This window comes from Netta rufina, assembly GCF_964035555.1.
Source record: "Netta rufina genome assembly, chromosome: 21".
In the NCBI taxonomy this organism is placed as follows: domain Eukaryota; kingdom Metazoa; phylum Chordata; class Aves; order Anseriformes; family Anatidae; genus Netta; species Netta rufina.
Window position 1 is genome coordinate 11195128 of NC_140145.1, and position 17535 is coordinate 11212662.

Consider the following 17535-nt stretch of genomic DNA (forward strand, 5'->3'; position numbering starts at 1 on the left):
GTAAGTTTGCATTTTTTGTTTTTAATCACAAAAACCTACTGCAAATTTAGAGATAGAAATAAAAACAAAATTATTAGTTGATGACAGATGCTTGCACCAGAAATTTGCTGCAGTGTCAGAGATTTCTTACTAACATTAAATCAGCTTCAAACATGTGTTAGCAGCTTTGAGAATGTAATTGACGTGATAATAAAGAAAAATAGCAATATGCATGTTACCATGAATGCAGAATTCGGTTTTCAAACTAAATTCCTAACAATTTAAAATGTATTTTAACCAATTCTACTTAAGCAAATAGCATGCATGTATGGGGGGGACTGCTACATTACTGCAGAGATTTGTGAAGCAGATCCAGTTGACAGCCATTTTTTCATCTTGTATAAAAGAACACATTATTCCAAACATAATATAGGCTTGAAATCACTAAAAACAAGAAGCAGACATTGTATAACATTTGGAAGAGACTTGCATTTTCGGAAGAAAGCCCTCATTTGAGCTTGATGGGGAAAGGGAGATGAAAAAACAAGTCTCATTCTGCCAGACAACATGACAGTCTATGAAGGGATGCTTTGTAAAGTCTCTCTTGAACAATTATAAAAAGGACCGTACCACAAAGGGGTTTATTGATATTTTTACTTAATCTCTGCTGCAACTAATCATTGCAAAGACAGCCCTTACAAATAAAAAATATATATTACATAGATTTAAAGGGTGTCATTTTGGTATATTTATTTTTAGGGAGCAATGGAACACCAGATATTGAAAGCATCTACCTGTCTGCTGGTCCTTCTGTTATTCATACCCACTGTTTTGGTTATCTGTCCTTCTAACTGTACATGCTCAGGAAACAACAGGAATGTGGACTGTTCAGGCAGAAACTTAACTGTACTGCCACATGGACTTCAAGACAACATTACATATTTAAATCTATCCTTTAACCAGTTTGTAGATCTTGATCATCAGCTGACAAGATTCACCAACTTGAGGACCCTTGATATTTCAAATAATTGGCTCAAGAATATTCCTGCTCATCTGCCCAAGTCCTTGTGGGAATTATATGCCATAAATAACAACATTAAAGTTCTTCAGAAACTTGACACAGCTTACCAGTGGAATCTTAAAGTGCTTGATATTTCTAGGAACATGGTGGAAAGAGCTGTTCTCATCAACAACACACTGAGCAGTCTCAAGTTTCTCAACCTCAGCAGCAACAAACTTTGGACAGTTCCAACCAATATGCCCTACAACATAGAGACAGTGGATCTATCCAATAATTTCTTGTCCCAGATACTTCCAGGAACACTGGTGAGATTACAGCACCTTACAAGCCTCTACCTACACAACAACAAGTTCACATACATTCCTGACAAAGCGTTTGACCAGCTCTTTCAGCTGCAAGTTGTAACACTATATAACAACCCCTGGTCCTGCAGTGATAAACAAAACATCCCGTATTTACTTAAATGGGTGCAGGGAACCACCGCCAGCGTCATAGGGGCTCCCTGTGCTAACGAATCTGTGCTTTGGGTGAACACCACGCCATCCGCAGCTGCTCCCACAGTTCCAGCCACTAACCTCATGATTAAAGGAATAAAGGCAGCAGACAAAGCTGCTTCCCCAGTGGCAACTGAACCAGCCCAAATGACAAAAATGTATAAACAATTTAAAGCTAAGGAAGTTACTACCTTGGCTACCTTAGGCCAAACTGTACTGTTTACAAGCACAGACCGGCCACTGCTCCTCTATCCAGAAGACCTGACAACTAGGAAGGTTAGCGCTTACGAAGCAGCAGCCACACACACAATCTACATTAAAGATTCAACTGACGTGAACTCAAGCCTGGCCCATCCAACAGGATCATCCACTACCCCCATGACTCTAAGTATCACCAGCGGAATGCCAACAAACTACTCGAAAATGCCTCAAAGCACAACTGCTACCTTAAGGAGAGAGGAATCCACCACAACTATTTTAAACACTGATGTGCCCTCCAAAGCAAGTATCTGTGAGGTATATTTGTTTTATGCTGTAATGCTTAATGCAGTGGCAATGTTTATTGGCTAGAGGCTTGTATTCTTGTGAGAAGTATTGAGCTTATTCCTGTGATACATAGCTGGAGGTAAGACATCCAGGTCAAATAATTAATCAAAATACAAAAAATTTGAAGTTCTGACTGATCTAAAGAAGATAACAGTTCTTAAAAGAAGCGCACACTAATGTCTGGATACTAAGCTGCTACTTATTTTAAAGTCTTAATTGAGTAAAACTAACCTATGATTTTGTTTTTAAAAATGTGCTTATTTTGTATTTAAATTTTTAATTTTAATTGCACAGAATAAAACATCAGAATTTTAAGTACTGATTTTATGTATGATTTTGTCATAAACAACTCGAAAAAATAGAAGTCTTGTATCATATCTGCATTGTCTTGCTTGACTTGCCGATGAGCAATCCTTGTAATATAGCAGCACAGATTCTCTGTTATGATGACATGCATAAGGAAGGGAAAAATAAAGAAACTAAACCTAGCTGTTTCACTAATCAGAAGTTATTCCTGAGAAAAATTGCTAGCATGTATATCTATGTTTGCTTCATATGTATTAGGATATTTTAAATATGAAGAACAACAGTCTTGAATTTAGGAATTAAATATGACAATGCCATGATGTCTATCTAAGAGAGGGTAAACTGAGAAGCCAATGTGGTCCAACTTCAGCATGGGAAAAATGGTAGGGGCTGATACCTCTTTTTGCTCTGTCTTGACTTAGAGGCTGCAGGCAAGTTATTTCTCGCTCTCCATACTTTAAAAAAAAAAGATAGAAGTAGAGGAAAACACAAGATGTTCAATGCCATGACACTCTCCAACAAGGAACTTACCTACACAAATTAACAAAATTGACCACTAAATTACAATCAAAAATCGGAAATATCTGTCACTACGTTACGCCTAAAAGAATGCTGCAATTCAGCCAGAGTGTTTCGAACTACTACTTTTTGAATACTGAAAGAAAATATCAGCCAATTTCTAATGCAAGTTATGTAACATATATCAAGTAAGCAATTAGTTTAAAAGCTGTCATTTAAACACTCCTTAAATGTTGTGACTTAACAAATTAATTCAATCCATGGCATTGAACATGCCCAAATCCTTGCCTTACAATGATGAGCACGAACGCTATTCTCCTTACCATCTGCACCATCAATGTGTAGAAATAGATGCACGCATGGTTTTGACCACCTTAAGAAAATTATGTGGCAAAGGTACTTGATATACTACTGATGAAGTTTTGCAAACAGCATGAAATGAAAACTGAAGAACAAGTTCATTGAAAAAGTATTATTCACCTAATACTGCATATCTTTATACAATGATTTCCATGCATTTCAGGCCATTTAATTTCCAGTTATTGTAGCATGAAGGTGCTGCAAAATCCAGAAAACCTCAATACCAAGACTGGAGCCCTCTACCTATTTCTCCTAGGTGTCAGTGAGGGCTGTAGACCACTTACAACCTGGTATCAGAGAAATCATAACTTTCCAATTGTGAACAATATTTCTATAATCAGAAATGTGTTTTAATTTCTAACAGTAAATGTTACACGATGAATTTGTACAGTTATTTCATTGGCATTTAAGTAAAAATAAAGTTATGTTTGTATTGAACTGAATTAGTCACAGTGCTTCTTTTCACATAAGCATTGCTATCATATACTCTTGGCAGATAGGTAATAATTGCTGAATAGATACTATTTTATTATACAAACCTACTTCAAGCAGGCACTTGGCTCAATCTCTATGTCTTATGGGGGAAACTATGGTATAAGCCAATTGTATTATTCTGATATTCAACTTTTCCTAATATTTTTTATTAATAAGCTGATGTGATAATGGTAACACAGGCTACCCTTCTCGTTCTTACTCTTTAGAAGTTGCAACCCCTTAAGACATGTCTATGTGCTACAAAAAGGTAACTTCTCCATCTCAAAAAAAAAAAAAAAAAAAAAAAAAAAAGTATCTTTGTGTTTTACAGAACAGAAAGATTTAAAGGAAAAAAAACACACCACTGGTATTTCATAGGCATTTGAGGTACACAAGAATTAGTTACCCAAGTCAAAGTCAAAACAACCTGGGCTATAAGCAGGATGTGCACAGTGCCTTCAGTAGCCAGAAGTGCCTCATTAACCTGAGTGGCTACCAGCAGGCTGGAAGTTCCCCACTTGCACAAGTTCCATATATTTTCCCCAGGTTAAATAATCTGACACAACTGAAGTTCCAGCAAGTAGGATCAATATCTGAAAAAATGCCACTGCCTGCCACCTTTTTTGGACAGGTAATGTATTTGCTAAGTACTGACTGACACTAAAACAGTATCAACCTACTTATTAAGATCAGAATTAGGAATTTCCTAGAATTATCTCACCCATATGGTTTCATCACACACAGTTTAAAGCAGATTAGCTTGCAAGGTAGGACAGAGATCACAAAATGAGGTACTATGACTACAACGTCTAGAGTGAATTATGTTGAGGGAATTACATGAAATATTACATGTTTTTGCTGAGCCATTCCACACAGGATGCTAAATCTTACTGGATGCAAAACGTCTACGTGAACTCAACTTTTAAATGTTCCGAGCATGTTCCACCTATAAAGAGACTACCCAGTGAACAGTGAAGCTATGAGAAAATCCTGTTTTCCACAAGTTATTTGGGGCAAATGGCAAGTCTACTTCAAAATTTTAAGCATGCTGATAAAAGCCTGGATGTGCACATGGGGTTCTGTGGTTTTTCTAAATACACGTACTGATTGGGAAACATCACAGATGTGCATGGAAGCGAGACGGCACCTCCTCCCAAACTCCAGGGCTATCTCTTTACCCACAACTCGTCCTTGGTAGGTGCAAACAAGGGCTTCTTAGTCAGATTGCCTTCAACAAAGCAGACCGAAATTTAGGCTCCCTGTATTTTTCTGGCATACAAATGAGTTGATAACAGAGCTGGAGTAGGCAGGCGACCGGGGGAGTCGGGCACTTGTTGCTTGGCAACAGCGCACTCAAATTGAAATAAAAGCAAGAGGCAAGGATGTGAACGCTACCGAACCAGCTTCCTTTTAAACATGCTGGTCATTCGGCCTCTGGTAATACAAATACAATAATCTGTCCTCAGAAAATTCTTTGTTGGAAAATAACTATCCAACAGTTCAAAATGACATTCAGTAGTCTTTTTGAAAATGGTGCTGCCTTCTGACTATTAATTGATTATCCAGAAGAGGTCTGGCACGCCTTCTTGTAGAGATGTTGGCTTTTAAAACATCAAAATTGCTGCAGGGATAGCTGTGGTGTGAAACAACTCAGAGGTCCATATTTCCACATTTCCTATTAATTAGTTTGGGATATCAGCTCTAAAACTTGATGGCAGTACTTCAGGATCAATATCTATTGATTTATCGATCACTTTAGTAACAGAATAAGGATTAGAGACAGAAGATCACTGGCTTTGGAAGTCTGGTTGTTACCCAGGAAACACAATGTGGAGAAAAATGACAGACAAGATTAAATTTCACAGCACAAGAAGGATACAAACTGATCCAGATATATCAGTAAAATGACTCAACAATGCCTTAGCAACAAGATCTCAAACTAAAAAAAATAATCTGCTTGCTGCAAGCCCTCAAATGTCCTTCCAGCTCAAATCTAAACAGTCACTCCCCATTTCACCCCTCAAAACACGACATCTGGCTCAGAACCCTAAGACAAATACCCCAAGTAAGCACCACGTAGACCCTTTTGCCATTCCACAGAAGCACCGGGGAGGCACTCGCCGTCCCAACACTGGGCACTGCTCACTGCTGCTGTGGTGCCCTGGCACACGTCGCTCCCCGGGACCTGCGTGTTGGGACCGCAGGCTGCACACCCACCGTGGGGGGGTCCCCACGGTCCCACCGGTGCTGAAGGGGTGCAGAGCACCAGCTTGCGACAGTCAGGCCGATGTCCTCCACTTGGGCAGCGCTAACACTCTCCTACGCCCGCCGAGAGACCCCAAATAAAAACCCCAACCTTAAACTGAAATGCTTCCCACAAAAGGGGTAATGCTTACTGCTGCCATCTTCACATGTCTTCCTAATGGAGGTCAGTTCTTTCAGTTTTCACACACATACGCTTCGCAAGCGGTACATATTTTACAAAAATCACTTCCATATGAACTCATTTTTAAGTCATAACCACCATGCCTATAAGCTTCTTTAGAGACTGAACACTCCTGTTAAGTTAGCCAGCTGTGGATAATTTTATTTTTCTGCTTTTAAAGAAAACGTAGTACGGGCTCTACACCTCGCAAGCATGTGTTGCATGCTTTTGTACCAACTTCTTTCCAGAAATTCTTTCTTTACAGGTGAAATTACCATTCCTTGCTCTGCAAATGAAGAAAACACGGTATGTCAGGTCTTCCCAGAATAGATAAGGATGCCCTGGATCAATGCCAGACAGAGTAAACTTCGTGAAGATGGATTGTCACTACTCTTGGCATATGTATACCTAATTTTTTGCCTGAACAGGACAGGATAACAATGCAGGCATTTTATTTTACTTGACATGAAATAAGACAGTATTCAATGGAAAAACTGGAGGAGAAAAAGGTGGCAAGCAAACAAATTTTAAAGAGAATTTAAAGACAGTGTATTCTAGCTTAAACACCAAGGACTTTACCTCAAAAAAAAAAAAAAAAAGTAATATTTTCTGTCTTATTAGCTGCAGGCTCATGTCCAAGATAGGAAAAGATGGGTGTACCTGTATGACTACATTGGCTCTATTTATCTATCCTAAAAAGGAGATATTTTTTCTCGTGACACATATTTGCATCAGTGTCAGAGAAACAGTTTCCAAAATTACTTTGACAGAATTGAGGGATGGACCAGAAATGCAGGTGGGAGTGGAGAGATGAAGTGACTCTAGCTGATCCTGCTAACTTGCAGTAGAAGGATGAAAATTTTTCAAGCTTATTCAACCACAACAGTGAACAAACACAACAACTGGGAGATAATCTGAGTTTCCAAACATCCATTTTATTCCTGTGTTTTCCCAATTTGTTTTTACTATTGACAGCAGCACAACTAGTTTAGAAGGGGTCTGAACATAATACATTACATATTCTTTAAAATTCTACTGACATTCAACTGTATAAAGTTAGTTATGTTGTCTAAAACAACCAGCATGCTTTTCAAAACACAGTTATTTAAGCTGATACATGCTGTCCATGAGAACCATAACCCTTCATAAGCCTATGCAGAAATCAACTTCAGCAAAACTCGTAATCAAAAGATATGTCACTTGCACAATGGAACATTTAAAAAATGAGTCTTTAAACTTTACTTTTTCCCCCCCCCCCCCCCCCCTTTTTTTTTTTTTTTTTTTTTTTAAAGCGTAAAAAAAACCCTTTGGCATGGCAGCACAAAATTCCGGAAGGAAAGAGATTTGTTTTACCTTCCACATTTGATACTGAACAGAAGCTTTTTTGTTGTTGTTGTTGTTCTGAAAAATCAAAACCATAATCAATGAAAATGTGAACAGATATACTAATCTGTTGGATCTCTGGATAGGAATCCATATTTAAGTAGCAGAATACAACTATAAAGTTAGAGGTTATATTCAGAAAGGTTCTTCAAAGCTTGCTGTTTTTTTGGCCTTCAACCTGAATTTGGAGTAAGGTATGGTTATTATATCAAGTAGCAAAACAATAAAATTTTCCAATTATTAAAATTGTTCCCTACTTGAAAAATTGAAAATTTCCTTGGGGAAATAACAAAAGTCACATGGTGTAACAGAGCACAGACTTTTCTAGAAAGTTTGTAGGTCAATCTACAACACAGAATAAAAAGTACTACTGAATGCGATGAAAAGTTCTAAGAGTGAGTAAGAGTAGGGATTTAAAATTTTAGTTAATTGGAAAAAAAATGAAATTCATGTTGGGTATGATTTTCACTGGAGATAAGTAAATTTGAAGAATGCCTTATTTGCAAACATATATTAACTGTTTACGTAAGTTGTTGAATATAAACAGAATACGCTGCTTCAGAAATGCTTTCCCCTGCTTGCACCCATGTTCTTACATGAGCTCAAAGGGTCTGCAGAAAGTTTGCCACTGAGGACGTTTCCTCAGCTTACGGCAACACTTTTTATTGGAAGCAGCACCATCACTGAAACTGCCACTGCCAGCAGCAGAACTACCCCCAGCACGGAGCACACGAGGACAGCAGTACTGGCATCACCACCAAAAGCTGTGCTCCCAGCCCTACCCCAAGAAGCAGCTCATGACCCCAGGAAACAACCACGCCTAACCATGCCAGCAGTGAGCACGCCATCAGCAATGGTCCTGCAAGCAAGCACCCCACTGGTGCAGCAACCACCACTGGCAGCCTAAACCAGCAGCCCATCAGCAACAGAAGCACCTGGAGAGCCAAAGCACGCCCACAAGCTCTACACCAGCACTACTGCCTCAGGCAGCTCCACCAGCACCAACTCAGCTAACCACCAGCAAAAACCACATTGGCAATGGCAGCAGAAGCAAAACCAAGAGCCCCACTGGAGCACAAAGCGATGGCAACCATCTGACCGTGAAGGCCAACATCCAAACAAGACCTGCTAGCATCAGCCAGTGCCACAATGACACAAGGATTCAGCATCTGACGTGGCACCAGGGAGAACTCCGCAGACCATGGCAGCAGCACCCCGCCGGTGCCAAAACCAGCGGCCCCTGCTGCCAGACTGCACCTCAACAGCGGCACCAGTACCAAGGGCAAGGGCACCACCAGCACAGCTCAGAGAAAAGGTGTAACAGCTACAGTCTTGGTTTTCAATCCTGATTTGATTGCACCCATCAGTTACTTGTGAGCACAATGACTCTCCTTTTCTTATGAAGTCTGCGAATGACTGGGATATGGGGACTTTTTTCAGTTTTATTGCTTATTTTAGCTTGTTATTAATTTTATACTTCATAATATGAAGATGCTAAAACTTCTGATAAAGGATTAATAGTAAAGTGGTGTAGATGCAGTTTACTTCAAACGGTGAAAAATAAATAAAAATTAAAGTCTCAGGCATATTTCTGCAGGTGTACATATTCCTAGGTGGAAGAACTAGTTCTGATTTAGTTCTGATCACCGTTCAAAACTTCTGTCACCAATATTCAGCAAATAAGTTAATTTCAGAGTCTTGTTTGCATCTCTTTCATATATACACTTCATACTTCAGCTTTTACATGTTTATTTTAGACAGAGGAGGTGAAAGATGCCTTACCGCCGAGCAATGTAGTAGAAAACAGGATTGCCAGCTTTTGATGTCCCAGCTTGGTAGAAAATATTTAATGTTTTCAGTGCTTTGAACTCTTCTTTTTCATGCACCTGATGCCTAAAAAGCAGTACATGACATCAGCTTTTCACAACTGCCTTAATAAAACAAAAATCCCAAACACTATTTATTTGCATCTTTAAACAGAAGCATTAAATTCATAAAATCTTGAACCTCTGTTAAATCACAAAAGCTACTGCATTCTGATTTAATTCTGTTTAATTATTGAAATTAAAATCTTCTATTCACAAACCTAACAGGTGTACATACAGCCAGCCTTTTAAACCCTCCTTCAAAATGAAAACTCAAGTCTTAGTAACTACTTCCTTGCTGAAGTAAGAAGACCCACAATGAGCTTCCCCTCCACAATAATCTCATTACCTTGTCATAAATTCTTCAAACTTGGAACTAGTGAGATTTAAACTGGACCAATGTGTATCTGCCACAGGTTTGTGCTCAGGTGGACCCAGATAGGCAAGAAGAGTAGCCATTTTGTCAAAAGGTCGTCTTCCAACAGCCTTGTGGTCCCTAGAAACAGCATTATTACTTAACAGATAAGTCTTTATTTATTCAGCAATTCCTGTTTTTTGTTTTTGTTTTGTTTTATTATTTGTTCTATTTGTTTTTAAATTTGTTTTATTATTATTATTATTATTTGCCTAGTACCCTTCCTTACCTTGAAGAGGTTACATATCCTTTTCAAAATTATAAAAAATGTTTTCAGTGAAGAAATTAGAAAAATGTGTATTATGCATATCGATTTTTACAAAGATTGACAGACAAATATACACTTGTACAGAAGGCTGGCAGCAAAACAGGCAAGAAAGATATTAGACATGCACCCAGTGATGAGGTGTCAGTAAGACAAAAAAGTATCCAGAGGTAAGACTTTTTCAGCCACCATATTCTTCTCAGTAATAACAGTAAAAGCATTTGAATATAATTCAAAATATTCACTCCCCATCAGCAGCTCCCTCCATAATATTTCTGAAGTCTTACCTGTTGCTGGAAAGGTACTGGCCAATTTTCTCCTGATTGTTCCACAGCAACCGGTGCAAAGCAAGTACGTTGCCATCACTGATGAAAGACAGGCTGTGATTGACAGTGTCGCTAGCTGGGCAATCAGATGCAATATCAAGGAAAAACCTAGAGTTGAAAACCAGTGATTGCCATAATTGTGTAAGGGAAGTCTGACACGCAGACCCAATGCAAGTCAAAAGCCTGCAAGCATACATGACTTTTTTTTTTTTTTTTTTCAATATTTGGAACTAAAAAAGGTTCCAAAGGGCCTACCTTCGTGCTGCGTCAAAATTGCTTTTTACAAAATCATTAAAAGGCCGCATATGTTCTTCTTTTGTAAACAGGACATGGTTGGCAATACTCTGAAGTATCTAAATAATAAAAAGATGGAAGAGGCACATAAAGGCTTAATGTCCTAACTGTTACAACTGCCAATATAACTTCACTATTAGAAATACACATTTTAACTTGTGAAACTTCAAAACAAAAAAAAAAGGGACATAAGCCACCTAGTACAAAGTATTTTCTTTTACATAATTCTAAATAACAGATTTCACTTCTGAGATTTACTTGGGCTTAAACCAGGAAAAGAAATCATCTTTCAAAAGTGTGCTTTATTAAGGGTTAGTATTTTTTCTGGAAATCACAAACAGGTGTAAAGGCACATGCCTATTTGAAGAAAATCAAAATTTCTCAACAATTAGAACAATTAAAACTGGATAATATACACAAGGCAACAGAAGTTGTACAGAACCAGTAAACTCCTCCCCACACACTTTTTTTTTTTCTTTTTCTTTTTTTTTTTTTTCTTTTTTTTTACAGGAAGTAATACCAAATGGTACCAGTCCTGAGATGGAAGAAAAAAGCTACTTCTTCAAAACTTCTATAAACCTCATTAATACCAGATATTTTCACTACTGTTGAAGTTATGTTGGTTTCTTTGATTTTACGTCATGCTATGATTTATAAACATAACTCTGCAGTTTAAATAAGCGTGATCTTTGTTATACAAAACTAAAAAGTTTAACTAAATTTTCTCATTCTTGTAAATTGAAGAACAGAATTACTTCAGGCAGAACACACAATATGGCCAAATAAAAGTATACACTGATTCACCTTTGACATCAGTTTCAATCCCCTTTCAATTCTTGGTGGAGGCTTTTTATCTAAAATCCCTGCCTCGTAAGGGGAGACAATCGCAGGATTGATGAACCGGAGGAACATAGCACTTCCAACTGCTCCAATGCTGTTCTGAGGAAATCGCTGACTAACAACCTATGAAGTTGAGAATTATAAATAATATATTTGCATTAAAGAAAAGGGAAAGCAATCTGAGAAAAGTCTTGTACGGCAGTCCAACTTTACATATTCTTTCCATAACAATCAAGTTCAATAGATTTGAGTAGGATTCTCTTGGCTTTAATGGTCTTGTATTGTAAGACAATCAAGAAAGAGAAGGAAAGAAGAGTAAGGGGGTGAGGGGGCTATCCAGACACTGGCAAGGCTTACTTCAGCTTTCATATAAACTTTCTTGCTGGGGTGAAATTCCTGCAATAGCTATTGTACAAAGCTAAGAAAGTAAACTACAAAGTTGCTCACCAGTTAATTTCAGCCACTGACAGTAAAGTGGACAAATGCCATATGTTCACAATCAGGTGTGCACAGCCTTCCAATCAAACAGGTAATTCTTTTTAAATTCTCAGGTATTTTATTTGAATAACTATTTCAATATTACTTTCAAGGCCCTCCCCATCAATGTGAATTACATGACTTAAAGTTTCAGGACTAATCTAAATTTGAGGGAGGGAGATATTTGAAGAAATCTCTCTCCAGATCCATCATATCTCAACAGATTTACCAAAGAAGGAAAGACAGAATGATCCAGAGCTAAGTAGCCAGTGTCTTATAAAAATTCAATATCTATATATGTATATTTTTGTCCAATTATCAACTAATCATAATGTCAGATTCTACCATTTCACAGAACAAAATTAACAAGTTTCATATATGAAGTTAAATTGTTTAAATAAGACCCAATTCCCAGCTTACTATACTACTTCAAAGCATAACTAGTGCAATCTCAAATCATGCTTCTTAAAACAGATAAAGCCATAAGTGCATACACGTCAAGAATCATTATGGTTTGGTAGCAACCTCAATCAAATTATCTTGTGATGCAATTATTTATAATACTTTCTTGTAAAGTATTACTTTGCACACAGATTTTGCATTTCAACATGATACTAATCCGCTCAGTTATAGCAAAAAATATGGGAGTATTTAATAAAAGTCTAAATTTCTATTCTGCCTCAGTATTATTCACACATTGTATTTTGAGGTCACTGTCAAAGAAAAGGGTAAGCCTTAGCTTATAATGATACCACTCTATCACAATATATACATCTCAACTCTTCTTTAACACAGTAAGTTAAAGTGGAAAATCTCATCTTCCCTCAGTAAATAAATAGAAATGCTATTTTTTATTGCTTAGTTAGAAGGCAAACAAAAGAAAATATCAGAAATAAATCATAGGAGCCTTTTTTCAGCAAACCATGTGTTAATTGTTCTTCTCCCAGGATGCAAGCTGAAGTCATGTTATCTACGGAAGTATTAAAGCAACTAAACAGACTCAGATTTTCCCCCAGCCCAAATATTTTCTTTCTCCATTTTTTTTGGAAGATGGTGGTAAGGGTAGAGGAATCAGAATATTAAATGCTAAGCTGTAATGTTAAAGATGTATTTTTGTTTACTCAGATAGGCACACAGAGAATATTTTAAATATAAAATAATTCCAGTGTTAATTGAAATGAAAGCTATTTTGTGCCAGAATTAGTAGAATGATTTTACAGTGAGTTCAAATAGACTGAAGTGAAGATGTTTTGAATAAACAGCAAAAGATTTCTGTTGTGGTTTGAAAGAAATGGCTAGTAAAAAGGTCTCCAAACTTACTGATTTTTTGTTTTCCTTTTTTTCTTTTACGGTAGCTTTATTCAGTAGAGAGTGGCAAGTTGCCTACAGAACAGAGATGAGCACAAACAAGTCACAGCACCAACTACATACAGCAACAAAAACCCAATGTTGACTTGTACATAAATTACACAGTAAAATGTAACAAACATAACCAACAGAAAATGAAATATATAAACTAAAGACTGATGATGGAGGTTCTATTCCACATTTTTTATTACATCTTATTTACAAAGCACTAAATACAAAACAAGCAAATGTTGCGTTTCAATCATTTCTACTATTTCTGGCTAGATTAAAAGTCAAACCACATTAATGTGCTCATGATATACAATATTGGGCATTAAATCGTATATTCAGCTTTCAGACGTATTTCACCATCCCAAAATAATTTTAATAGTAGAAATAGTAAAGTGTTATACCTTTGATATACACATTACTTTAAAAATAAATTTAGAGTTTTAAATCTTCCCAATGTTTCTCTGTGTGTCCTTCAATTTAGTTAGATCTGTGATTCATTATGGTTAATTATTACTTTGAGAGCTAAAAGATAACATAAAGTAGTTCTGTGGAGAATGGAGGGAAAAAAAAGCCAGCAGATCTACATCAAATTTATTATAGATTTCCAAATTTAGACATTTGACTTGATTATGTTAATTTCAAGGCAAAGGGACCCACCACAAAACCTCACGTTCTCTTGTATTTTACAACAGGATTTGAGCAAAGATATAGCACATTAGCCTTATGTACTGCTGCCTCGCAAAGAGGTAAATTTTGCTCTTGCAGCTCAATCTTATGTCTTTCATATTAGTTGTAAGAATAAACTAGCATCACTGAAAAGCCCCATACTAAGTGAAGCCTGGAATTCTATCAATAGAAAGCTAGCAATATTTAGCTGTTTGAGAACAAGCACACACCAACGATTCATATATAATCTTTAGAGAAAAGAACTGGAAGAAAATTCATACAACTTAAAGATGTGACAGTAAAAAAGCAAGTCAGTGAAAGCGATTCCACCAACCAAGCTAAATTTAAACAGCTCAGATTTATTCAAGACCTGTTAACTGATGTTGTCCTTACCAAACTTCTGACTTTGTGCAACTTCTAGAAAGAAAGAGCTAACTTTGGAAGCATTCTTATCTCTACTCTATTCATCAGGCTACTGCATTTAAAGGAAGTAAAATTTCCATCCCTCTTTATTAAGAAAAATCATGTAAATTAGCCTTTTAACTGAAACAATATAAAGGCAAAAAACAATAGAACTGATATGCTCCCACAGCAGAATCTTTGAAAACCACCCCATTGCAGAGTACATTCCAGTAACTCCAATTCACGTCAGAATTAAAAATGGTTTGCATAGGAAGAATTTTTAGCAAAGTATCACTGCAATGGATCTAAGTCTGATGCACCCTAGCAACAGCACATAAAGCAATTCTAGGAAAACATCCAGGACAAACCAGCCTAATGGAAGCAAGAATCAAGCACGCATGGCATTTTCAGTGACACATCCACTTGCAGTCAATGTCTGCGAGACTGACCATCTGATCCTAAAGGAAAACCAACTTGCCCACCTCGTTTCCCTATTTAACGCACACACAGAAACCCAAACAAAAAAACCTTCCACAACCTGGATACAGTCTGTTAAAACCAGAGGCAGAAAGAGAGCCAGGTGACTCGAGAAGCCATTTACACCAGCTGTTACAGCAGAAACAAAAGGCCAGCATTTGCACTCCTAATTCCTCCCAACAGCTGAGGACAACAACCCCAGACCCACAACAGTCCCAACACAATGCACTGGTCTTCACCCCCAAGTTCTGAAAATCACAACAGTATTCACCACAAAAATTATTAATAACGGCTAAAACATTATCAGTGCTAAGAATAATGATTAACATTGCATAGAATGTTTTTGTACTACTCATAATTAGTTCAAAGTTTTGTTTCTCTGAGACAAGGATGCTTTCACTTTCCACAGCAATCTCGCACATGCGGCTGTGGTTGACAATAGCTCCTTTGCATGCTCTCCTTCCAAACATAGCTCAGAAAATCTGTTTTCCTCACTTTACTTCAGACCCGAGATACAGACTCCATGGCAGAAAGGCCAACAATAGCTCTTCCAGAACATGGAGAGACTGCAGCTCACAACCTCTGCTGTGCACAGCCCTTCTGCGACAGCCTCCTCCAGAAGGACAGCAAACTGTATTTCCTACTGGTCCTGCGGGCAGCAGGAATATCCATCCCCTACTGGAATTTTAGCAGCCCACTATAAGAAATGCCCACTATGCACCCATTACTAGACCAAGATGCAAACTACTAGAATTGTAAAATCAAACCCTAAAGTTTAGGGGCAGGCAACCATTGCAGGCATACCTGGTACAAACAATGGCACACACTGCGAAGTTGTGGGGGGAACTCTGAAGAAGAATTAATGATTGCATGAAAAAATTTTTCTGTCATTTGTAAGAGACTCCGCTGGTTCTCTTCAAGGCTTTCTGTAGGCTCCAATCTGAAAGAGACCCATAAATGTATAACCAGCAATCAAATCCTACTGACTATGCTTGTATTTTCAGTAGTAACCTTATCCCAAGGGGTAAATAAAAATCTTACAGAAATATTTACAATCTTTCACACAGAAGATTCCATCAATAATTTAAATTACATAAGTGACAAATACAAGGTCATTCAAAACTTAGTAATAAACAGAGAGCTGTAAATTGGATTCTCTCCCATCATTCCATACTAAGACAAGTGTTCATAATTCCAAGAGGCCTGCATTATCAGTTTGATGATGGTTTCTGTGAAAGGGATTTCTGAGATAGACACAGTTGTTTGACAGCTAAACTATTAAAAATAAAACCTATCTCTTGGCAAACTACTTAAAAGAAGAATTTTGAAAATTTTTCAAGAGTTAAAGAGAATTCAAAACAACAGAACAGCTACTAAATCCAAATCTTGAATTGATATGAGAAATTAAAGCCAAAAAAAATTACAGTATGTATGCATTCCAACTTGCTTCTGTAACTAATCCAATGACCTAAAGCAGATGCCTTCTGGTACTACTGGAAAACCCCCGCATTAGTGGCCTACAAAAAGTATGAAGTAGCAAGTAGGAGAAGGGGTTTTGTAAGGACTCTCTGTCTTCCTTACTCTCTCAGGGCTTAGAGGACATGCAGCGGAACTCATCTCAATGTGTTGGACAGCTCTGTACAATTCTCCCTGGGTATAAGGACTGTTGGCAGATAAAATGAATGTGTCTGGTGAAGTGAGGAGCAGAAAAGTATGAAAGTGTGAGAAAAATATTTACAACAAAGAAAAGGAAATCACAATGACTGGGAGACAATTTTATAAATACTTTTGTTTCCCCCCGCCTTGAATCTCAAACCTTGTAGGATCCACCTCAAAGCTAACATGCTGCCATTCAGAGGACGTGATCACAGTCCTTAATAAAGGTTCCAGAAGTTTCTGCAAATACGTAGCACCATACACCTATTGAAAAAAGAAAATCAGAATATGTGGCCAGATTAACATAGCAATTCACAGGAACACTCCAAAATTCTGTACGTTACAAGAGCTTGAAAACACTTGATTTGTTTTGGCATAAGCCAGATGTCTGTAAAACTGGTGTTCTGGAAGACTCACTTCTGAAACACAACCGTGATGGACTTCTACCAGTATTTTATTTAATTTTCAATCTAGAGCAAATCATAAATCAACTTAATAACCAGATGGAAATCCTTCCTAGAGTATACTGACGCAACACCCTAGCTCCGTTTGTATAGTACTACACAACATTTTAAACTGAAATGAAAGACCTTGGAACTTGTCTTCTCTTTAAATAGAAGACAATTAGAAACAGTCTTCAAGCTGGTACTACACCCCAAATCACTCATGTAACTAAGGTAGTCATAAGTTTAAAAAGATATGTAGCAGAGAGAAAGGTTAGGTAACATACCTTAAAACAGAAAGTCATTATTTTACTAGCTAAGCTGTTTCCTCGGAAGAGTGTCTGCATGGAATCTGCTAGTTCAACTTCCTTTGAAAACATATTCCAAAGCAGCTGGTAGAGTAAGTGCCGGGAATCAAAGAGTGTGACTAGGACACGAGCTAGCTCATCCTTAAAAGAAGCAGAAAATGGTCATCTGAGCAGCGAGTCAAAGATTGCACTAATTATTTAAATTTGCTATGGAGTCTTGCATATAAATATCAAA

General features: G+C 37.4%; 2 protein-coding genes across 5 annotated transcripts in view; one reads left to right on the plus strand and one right to left on the minus strand.

Annotated features, from left to right (window-relative positions):
• The window catches only part of NF1 (neurofibromin 1), a 93327-nt gene that overhangs the window by 40880 nt on the left and 34912 nt on the right, over positions 1-17535 (minus strand). For 2 of the 4 annotated variants that reach the window (XM_084299768.1, XM_084299767.1), the window contains exons 28-36: positions 17280-17441; positions 16710-16813; positions 15698-15833; positions 13310-13372; positions 11477-11635; positions 10634-10731; positions 10340-10486; positions 9722-9868; positions 9290-9400 (exon numbers count right to left, since the gene is read on the minus strand). In XM_084299768.1, coding sequence (XP_084155894.1) covers positions 9290-9400; positions 9722-9868; positions 10340-10486; positions 10634-10731; positions 11477-11635; positions 13310-13372; positions 15698-15833; positions 16710-16813; positions 17280-17441 — 1127 coding nt within the window. The remainder of the gene's footprint in view (positions 1-9289; positions 9401-9721; positions 9869-10339; positions 10487-10633; positions 10732-11476; positions 11636-13309; positions 13373-15697; positions 15834-16709; positions 16814-17279; positions 17442-17535) is intronic. The other 2 variants (XM_084299770.1, XM_084299769.1) reach the window with 1 other exon arrangement.
• Positions 745-2131, plus strand: OMG (oligodendrocyte myelin glycoprotein; the record flags this gene model as incomplete). Its single annotated transcript, XM_084299911.1, has 1 exon — positions 745-2131. One exon carries the CDS (start codon positions 745-747, stop codon positions 2062-2064), a length of 1320 nt encoding a protein of 439 aa, XP_084156037.1. The 3' UTR covers positions 2065-2131.